This window comes from Sinocyclocheilus anshuiensis, unplaced genomic scaffold (genome assembly GCF_001515605.1).
Source record: "Sinocyclocheilus anshuiensis isolate Anshui unplaced genomic scaffold, SAMN03320099.WGS_v1.1 scaffold3689, whole genome shotgun sequence".
Taxonomy (NCBI): domain Eukaryota; kingdom Metazoa; phylum Chordata; class Actinopteri; order Cypriniformes; family Cyprinidae; genus Sinocyclocheilus; species Sinocyclocheilus anshuiensis.
Window position 1 is genome coordinate 34,036 of NW_015553084.1, and position 9,768 is coordinate 43,803.

General features: G+C 37.0%; 1 protein-coding gene across 1 annotated transcript in view; it reads right to left on the reverse strand.

Annotated features, from left to right (window-relative positions):
- Positions 1-3,719: 3,719 nt before the first annotated feature.
- Positions 3,720-9,768, reverse strand: part of LOC107668189 (protein NLRC3-like) — a gene marked incomplete at its 5' end in the record, with an annotated part of 16,348 nt that continues 10,299 nt past the window's right edge. Inside the window, 2 exons of the mRNA XM_016459984.1 lie at positions 3,720-3,947; positions 5,223-5,786. Of these exons, the coding sequence (XP_016315470.1) occupies positions 5,251-5,786 (536 nt within the window). The remainder of the gene's footprint in view (positions 3,948-5,222; positions 5,787-9,768) is intronic.

A 9,768-nucleotide genomic window follows, 5' to 3' on the forward strand; every position in this document is an offset into this window, starting at 1 on the left:
TGGTGCACCACTGTAATACCAGTGTACTTACATGGTAACTCCTCAGGAAGTGTCCACTTAATATAAAGTGTAACATCCTGGACACCAACCACAATTTATATGTAAAGCCTAACTTACTGGCCGCTGCTGTGTAACATCACAACATAATTACATGGTAAATCCATAGGAATTGTTTACTTAATATAAAGTGTAACACTTTCTTTACCAAAAAGTGCTGTTAGTCCTTTACACATTTGTACTTTCATTATCACAATGTGTTGTTACCAATGTCCTGTTACACATTTGTATTTACACATACCATTCAGTGGGTTGTTACATATGTGTAGTTACACAAATATTACAGCTGTAGATACTACTTACCAATGTGTACTTACACTGTAGTTACATACTATGTACACATCTATTTACTATGCAAGTACACAGGTATTAGGGCCACTTAATATAAAGTGGGACCTCTTTTTGAATCTCACACAGAGACACGGAGGAGTAATTATACTCAGTCCCAATATAATCACCAACAAACCCCTCAACACAAAGAAAAACATCTAGATCAGGCGTTCTCAAACCTGTCCTGGAGGACCCTAGCTGCACATTCTGAATGTCTCCTTTATCAGACACACCCAATTCATGTCTTGCAGTCTCTACTAACGAGCTGATGAGTTGAATCAAGTGTGTTAGATGAGGGAGAAGGCTAGGGGTCCTCCAGGACAGGTTTGAGAACCACTGATCTAGATTCTAGAACTCAGAGCTGAAGACAAATAACCACAGCCTTCCTTTGTCACCATACAGCCAGACAACCTATAGAGAGATGTGTTATATTGCCTTAGAACCACATGTTTATGTAAAAACAATTTGGACGTAGCACTGTGCTCATTCAGTAAATGCACAGCTGAACAGATCTGTGTTTTGAGTCTGGATTTAAATGTGGCTACTGTTTTATCTGATCTCTTCTGGAAGCTACTTCCAACTGCGGGCTGCATAATAGCTAACAGCAGATCTCCTTGCTTTAAATGAACCCTTGGTATTTCTAAATGACTTGATCCTAATGGTCTGAGTGGTCTGTTAGAGTTATACTCAGTGAGCATATCTGCAATGTATAGAGGTCCTAGGACACTGAGTCAACACATAGTGAACAAGGGAACTAGTAATGGTTTCTGGTTGTGCTCAGTGTTATGAATGAGCTGCAGCTGTCTAATGGTCTTCTAGGGAAGGAGATCATTACAATAGTCCAACCCGCTGGTGATAAAGGCATGAACAAGTTTCTCCAAGTCTTGATTGGAAACAAAACATCTAATTCTTGCAGTGTTTTTTGAGATGATAACATGCTGATTTAGTTACTGCTTTGACATGACTACTGAAACTAAGGTCTGCCCTGATTTTAGTTGTTTGACCCCTTGAAGTCAAAGTATGCATTCACCTTGAGAACTTCATCTTTCCATAGTTTCCAAGCACAATGAGTCAATGTAATCCAGCGGTGGAAGAACTTAGAATGTTTCCCCTCGCTGGTGAAATGGTGATGTGTGAGGTTTTCTTCCGAGAGGCGTGTTAAGGGCGGGTTATAGAGTAGCGCTGGTCTGACAGCATGATTTTGGGCTCGTGGATTGAGGTGTGAAGTCACTGGCCCCACGCGGCTCGTTGTTAGCTCTGGCTCGCACTGACCCAGCAGTGGAAACGTTATGTTAAAGAACTTATGATCGCTTCTAAGGATGACCTATATACCATTTGAGGACTGTCCCAGAAAGTCTGTGTGACAGCGACAAATATCAGTGAAATACCCAAAAATCTGTTAATCCCCCAGAATGTTAAATTCTTACAGAAGAAAGTGAACTTAACAAATAGACCATTTATTAGACTTTAAGGAATAAGACATTAATTTTACAGGGTTGTCATAGTTAACTAAGACTAAAATTTAAATCAAACATATTGATAAATCATTAAACAGTCACTTGAAAAACAAAAGTTAAGTGAAATAAAATATAAAAAAATTAATTCAGCTAGTTCAGAAGGCAACATTTCTAATTTTCATTTCATTATTTAGTTCAGCTTGATGTTGTAAAACAACTAAACTAAAACTGAAACTAAAAACCTGAAATATCCCAAAATGTTGGTGAATGTATAAAAGCATGTACAAGAATGAACAATTAGACAAATATAAGTCTTGCTCTAAATGTGCTTTAACAGTGAACTAATTTACCTGCCATGAAGAACATTTGCTTAGAAACACTACAAATAAATATTTTTTTGTATGTCTATCAATTAATAATTTGAAAGAATTGTCAAATTGTCATTGCAGACCAAGTATATTTTGATAAAGCATTATTTTTCTTGTTTCATCTAGAGGATGAGATTTCGATTTAAAAAGATGCTCCTTGAGCTCCAAATGTAGAATTAGACCAATGATTAAAAGTGGAAAAGCTTCTCTTCCTGAAGAATGGAGATGAGTTTAGCTTTCACAGCATCACTGTGTTTACGTATAATCTCACAGATCTTTCTCATGCCGTCCTGACTGGTTAAACTCTGTCTGATTTCTGAATATTGTTCCTCATGAATTAGTTGCTGCTGAAGCAGTTTATCTGCAATGATCTGGACATGTGTAACTCTCTGAATGAGATCTGGCCAGTGGTTATCAAAATATCTTGCTTTATCTGCCTCACTCTTCAGACGTGACTCGTCTCTCTGTGGATGAATCTGATCAAATTCTTCTTTCTCAATTAAAGCAGTTCAGACAATCTTCTTGTCCTCCTCTCTAAGAGTCACTTTAAGATCGTTCTCCAGACGTGTCTTGATCTTGAAGAAGTTTGGGCCAGTTTCTCTTCTGAGTGTGATCCCTTCTTTGGGATGGACAGAGGCTCCAGGAACATCAAGAATGTGTGGCGTTTTCATCCGAAACGGTCTGTCAGGTCTGGGATCAAAACATTTGACTCTTCCTTCTTCTCAACTTATCTTTTGCACGAGAATCAAATGGAAAAAAGGTAGACATGTAGAATGAGAGGAGCTTCAGAGCGCATGTAGAGAAGATCGCAGTGTTGGTCCCATCCCATTATCCATCTAATAATGAATGTTTTAATAGAGAAGGATGGTTGGACTATCTTGGCATGGAATCGTGTCAGCTGAACAGGTTCTCCAGTTATTCCCTCGTCTTCTACACTGAGGACTTTCACAGCATCTCTGAGGGAAGCTTTAGACTTGTAACGATCGGCCTTATTGGAAGATGTTACGTTTGTTAAAAAGGGGTCAGATTATACTATGTGAGAGCTTTGAGTGTTTAAAAGATGAGACAGACAACAATGTTAAAAGTGAAAATCAAATATGTATTTACAATATTCACAAGAGACTTAAAACAACACAAAACTAGAATAACTTAGGCTGTTAAAAGTACAGAGTCTTTCAGTTTCATACCATTAAAACAGTCCTTAAGAAATCCAGTGTGTTGCTAGTCCCAAAGTGAATGTCCCCAAAAGTGTCCACCGGTGTATATACAAAAGTCCGCTGTAGTGTTAATCCAAAGTGCTGGAAAGGTAAGTCCACAAAGGTAACTCCACTATTCCAGTTTGCAGGTGATCACCACTTGGTCGTAATGAGAGCAACGACCATGCTTGTTTGACATGCTGCCTCCTTTATGCTGTCCATTTCCTACTTCCTGTCATGTGATCAGTCACATGACAGGCAGACCCAAACTCATTTAAAGACATACACACATTAAAATGGTTAAGAGGAATAAAATGGCTAAGACAACATGAAAACCTATTAAAACTCAAATATACATAAAATAATAAAAAGTATATTGAGCAGGTTAAAACATGTGTCCTGTGTGACAGTGTCACAGACTTTCCTAAACAGATGAACTTCCTCCAGTTTCCCTGAGATCACGTCACGTCCATCACTGGAGCGATTCGGTTGCACTGCAGTCTCTCCAGCTCTGCGTTTGATATGCTTATTCAGCAGATCTAAAATCACATTAAAACAGATTAAAGTCATATTGTCGTGACCGGACGTTTCACAGAGAAAGGGAAGCTAGCTAGTATAAATTATAGCAAATGACATGGTTACTTTTTCAGGCTCATTTTTGTGTTTTCATCACTAATAACAAACACATTTATAAACAATAATGCATTTTAGTACTATAGTTTATATACAAATATAGTGTAAAGATGGGTAAGAAAATGTAAGGCCAGTGTTTGTTTTTAAATTCATTCACCGTTGCCATTGTGACAAGAAGTTATTTTTAATGCAGGCTATATTTAACCTCCACAAACTCTATATTCTCTAACAATAAGTTTTAAATCAGTGTTGGACAAGTCACAGATTATTCAATCTTCACTGAGTTATAATCAATGAACTCTTGAATTCTGGGTTTTAAAAACTCTCTGATTAGAAAAATTAAAAATTCAATCAGTTGCCGATCCAGATTTTTACAGTAACTGACCAAGTTTTAAAGCTAGGATAGGCAATGTTTTTCATGATTATTTTGTGTTATACTGGTGGAAAGTCTCTTCACAGAGCAATCCATTAGTAAAGTGATCTATATAATAACCCTTTAGTATAGGGACCAATTCTTACTATTAACTAGTTGCTTATTAGCATGCCTATTATTAACATATTGGCTGTTTATTAGTGCTTACTGCATAAAGCACATATTCTGCATGAGCATATTCTACATCCCTAATCCTACCCAATGCCTAAACTCAACAACTACCACAATAACTGTTAAATAGCAGCAGATTAGGAGTTTAGTGAGGCAAAAGCTGTAGTTAATGATGTGTTAATACTGAGAATCGGCTCTGGCTCTGTCTGTGCGCAGTCATGTGATTTGGAGGAGGCGTGGCTTTTGAGAGAGAGAGCTCTGAAAGAAGAGCGGGATCTATTCAAAGCTAGCTTGCTATTGCTAACCTACACCAAACTGCACACGCTAGCTTTACTGTATGGAAGCTTCAATCTACAGAATGTGGACTAATATTAATAACTAGACTAAATCAAGACTCTACCCCTGGTTTCTAGTATCGATATGTGTCTTTTTCAGTAAAAACACCAAGTCCAAGCAAATATACAAATAAAATATGTGCAAGCAACTAAACTAAATTTGCTAGAGAGTAATTATCACAATTAGAAGATCTGGTCTCACATTAACTGGGACGTATTCAGTGATGTATGAAGAACAGAGCCCTGAACTATTAACACAGTCTGTAAAAATCTGTCACTAAGACACAGTATATTTCACTCACCTGGTGACGTGTGGATCACTGTTGATTCTCACAGGATGCACAGAGACATTGAAGAATCAGGATAAACCCAAAATCCAGCACAGAGGGGTTCAGTGAATGTGGTGTGGAGTGTGTGTAAGTGAGTGAGTGTGTGTGTGTCAGAGACTCTGTAGAAGGACAGAGAGCCGGCCGACATGTCCAGATACACTCCTGCTCTATTAGAGGATGAACGGACAGCAGGTATAACAGTGTCGTTATCATTGTGACGTACAGTGAATCTGTTATTAAAGCAGATCAGATTCCAGGATTTGTCATTGTATCCAAACACACTGTCTCTCCCTCCTCCTTTCCTGTTGATTCCTTTATATGACACTGATATAACAGCATTATCTCCGCTCCATTCAGCCTCCCAGTAACAGCGTCCAGTCAGACTCTCAACACACAGAACCTGAGTAACACCATCAAATCTCTCCGGATGATCAGGATACGGCTGATCCTCAAACACACGTGTGATCTTCCTGTTCTCATCAGACAGAATGAGTCGAGTGTGTGCTGTGTTTGGATCCAGCATGAGATCACAGGCCCCTGAACACAAGAAGAGAGAAACATCAAGAACAACACAACAGTGAAGATGTCTGTGTGTGTAAACTGTCCTCACTATTCACAAATGTCCTCGATATTCACAAATGTCCTCACTATTTACAAGCGTCCTTACTATTCACAAATGTGCTCATTATTCACAAGTGTACTTACTATTCACAAGTGTCCTCACTATTCACAAATGTGCTCACTATTCACAAATGTGCTCATTATTCACAAGTGTACTTACTATTCACAAGTGTCCTCACTATTCACAAATGTGCTCACTATTCACAAATGTGCTCATTATTCACAAGTGTACTTACTATTCACAAGTGTCCTCACTATTCACAAATGTGCTCACTATTCACAAATGTGCTCATTATTCACAAGTGTACTTACTATTCACAAGTGTCCTCACTATTCACAAATGTGCTCACTATTCACAAATGTCCTCACTATTCATATATGTCCTCATTATTCACAAATGTGCTCATTATTCACAAATGTGCTCACTATTCACAAATGTCCTCACAATTCACAAATGTGCTCACTATTCACAAATGTCCTCGCTATTCATATATGTCCTCACTATTCACAAGTGTCCTCACTATTCACAGATGTCCTCACTATTCACAAATGTCCTCACTATTCACAAATATCCTCACTATTCATATATGTCCTCACTATTCACAAATGTCCTCACTATTCACAAATATCCTCACTATTCATATATGTCCTCACTATTCACAAATGTCCTCACTATTCACAAATATCCTCACTATTCATATATGTCCTCACTATTCACAAATGTCCTCACTATTCACAAATATCCTCACTATTCATATATGTCCTCACTATTCACAAATGTCCTCACTATTCACAAATATCCTCACTATTCATATATGTCCTCACTATTCATATATGTCCTCACTATTCACAAGTGCTCACTGTTCATAGATGTCCTTACTATTCACAAATATGCTCACTATTCACAAATGTGCTAACTACTCACAAATGTCCTCACTATTCACAAATGTGAATATCCTCACTATTCACAAGTATCCTCACTATTCACAAATGTCCTCATTATTCACAAATATCCTCACTATTCATATATGTCCTCACTATTCATATATGTCCTCACTATTCAGAAATGTCCTCACTATTCATATATGTCCTCACTATTCACAAGTGTCCTCACTATATAGATGTCCTTACTATTCACAAATATGCTCACTATTCACAAATGTGCTAACTACTCACAAATGTCCTCACTATTCACAAATGTGAATATCCTCACTATTCACAAGTATCCTCACTATTCAAAATGTCCTCACAATTCACAAATGTGCTCACTATTCACAAATGTGCTCACTGTTCATAGATGTCCTTACTATTCACAAATGTCCTCACTATTCACAAATGTGCTAACTATTCACAAATGTGCTCACTATTCACAAATGTCCTCGCTATTCATATATGTCCTCACTATTCACAAGTGTCCTCTCTATTCACAGATGTCCTCACTATTCACAAATGTGTTCACTAATATAGTGAAACTGTTGAACAGTGACTAGTGATTGGAATCTCACTAGCAGTGCTGGTCCTAGACTTCTGGAGCCCAAACAAATCTCTGTGAAAAAACCCTATCAGGCCTAAAACAGTGCAGACTAGTGTAGTCAAAAGTACCGGTTGTGGGTTTATCATGAATACAAGTAAAGTCAGCTTTATTTCTATAACGCTTTATATAATACAGATTGTTTCAAAGCAGTAACAGATTGAGATTGAGCTGTAAAGCAGCTCTAACAAGCCAATAGTGTGATTCTAGAGCTCAAGTCAGTTCAGTGTTGATTCAGTTCAGTTCAGTAAGTGTAAAGTTCATCAGTTGTGCAGAAAGACATATACAGTGTATTTGTGCACATACTGTACATGTACATGTGAGTGTTACTACAAACTCCACTGAACACACGTTATGCTATGTTTGTTTTTATCATTTACGTTTAGCATTATTAATCAGTATGTTAAGAGCATTTTAAAATAAACATATAATTGTTAAAATTGGGGAAAATATTTGTAGACGGCAAGGAAAGACAACATACATTTTGAAATGACTAGTTAACTTTGTTTTCTGCTCATGATGAGAGTGTTTTGATTATGTTTGTTTTCAATATAAAAATGGTCCAGACGTCAAGAGAAAAACTCTGAACCCCTCTTTCCTCAGTCACATGACCTTCTGCCTTACCTATGTATCTAAATGTCAAAAAATAATAATAGTTTGATAAAACATCTGATTTTATCTTTTAATATTCATATCTAATTGGGCTCAACTGAAGATTTTTTTTCTTTTAAAGAAAAATTCTCAGAAGCCACTGACCTTTGGCTCTGAGGACCCAATATCCTGAATATTTTTGCCTTATTTATTTATTTACAAAGCATTACTGGTGTCCAGCTGGAAATGTGTTATATAGAAATGAGTTATATATATATATATATATATATATATATATATATAAAATGTTTTTTGTTTTTTTGTCCGGACATCCACTGGAAAAAGAAATATAGAGACCTCTTGGAACTTTAATTGAGTAAAACACGACAGGACTGAACACCATCCAACAATTTTAGCAAACATCCCGAAATGATTTAATGCTAAACAGTTAAAGTAAAAGTTTAAGAAAAAGTTAACAACAAAAAAACATAAGACATAGAATATTTTAAAAGCTTGAATCATATTTTAAATAAAGACTAAATAAGACAACAACTTCAAATAATAGAAAATAATACATATTCCTCTTGCTCATTTGCTTCATGTTCTTGCTGATTTGTCATTTTTCTGCTCTGGACGGATAGTTCCGATTGGAAGCGATAGGCCTTGTTCACACGAATACATTTTCATCTGAAACACATCTTTTTCTCTCTGTTTTGGTCTTCTGTTCACACTGAGATGCTGTTTTTGTCCTGTGAAAACTGAGCATTTTGAAGACGTTCTCCCGAGTGGATGAATGTGATAACACTGTTTTGGTGTTGTAGTGTGACTGCGAAAACTGAGCTATTTGAAAACACTGATGCATGTTTAGTCATGTGACGTGTATTATACCGATAGATATCTATGTTTACACCGGTATTGTGTTGTTATGTGCTGTTCACTTTCATACTGTTGCTAAAGATATGTTTCTTTGTTCACTCTTCATTTCACAGTCCTGCAAAGAAAATTCACTCACAACTGCTGTCCTGCAGCAAAACATGAGCGCAGCTGCGTTTAAGAGCAAACATATAATGATGATTGAGTGCGACCGGGACGCATCAGTGAATGTGAGATATTTCACTAAATAAAATGATCCTGTCAGAAGAATAGAGTGAAAGCTTTATTATGTATGTCCATCTGTATCATCTCAGTGAGATTTTATTGTTTCACGCATGTGCAGTTAGGTGAATTTAATGTTTCTGATGTTTCAGTATGGATGAGAAGCTTTTGGAAAACACTTGAAAACTCTAGTGTGGACAGAGAGCGTTTTGAAATGAAAATGACATTTTCAAATGTATCTGAATTAACAATCATGTGTCAAGACACTAGGGGTGTCGAAATTAATCGTTGCATCGTGATGCGGACATGAACGATTCTGCATCGATGCAGTAATAGACCATAATCGATTATAGCCCACTGACGTCATTCACATATGCACTTGTCACGCGAGTATTAAAAATGCACTCTCTATTTTTAAATCTGAGATCTGGGCACATTTTGGAGAAACCAAGCTTAGTGCGGGAAAAAACATGCTCAGAATAATCTATTCTGAGCTTGGCTTTTTCCCAAATATGGCACGTGGTGTGTGCGCTACACTCTAAAAAAAGATGGTTCTTTGAAGGTTCTTTACATTTATTCATCTACACGGTTTTATTTAGAACCATAGCATCTTGAAGAACCCTTTTATGCTGAAATGGTTCTTTGTGTTAGAGTTTAGGGGTCTTTGTTCCCGCCCTTTTG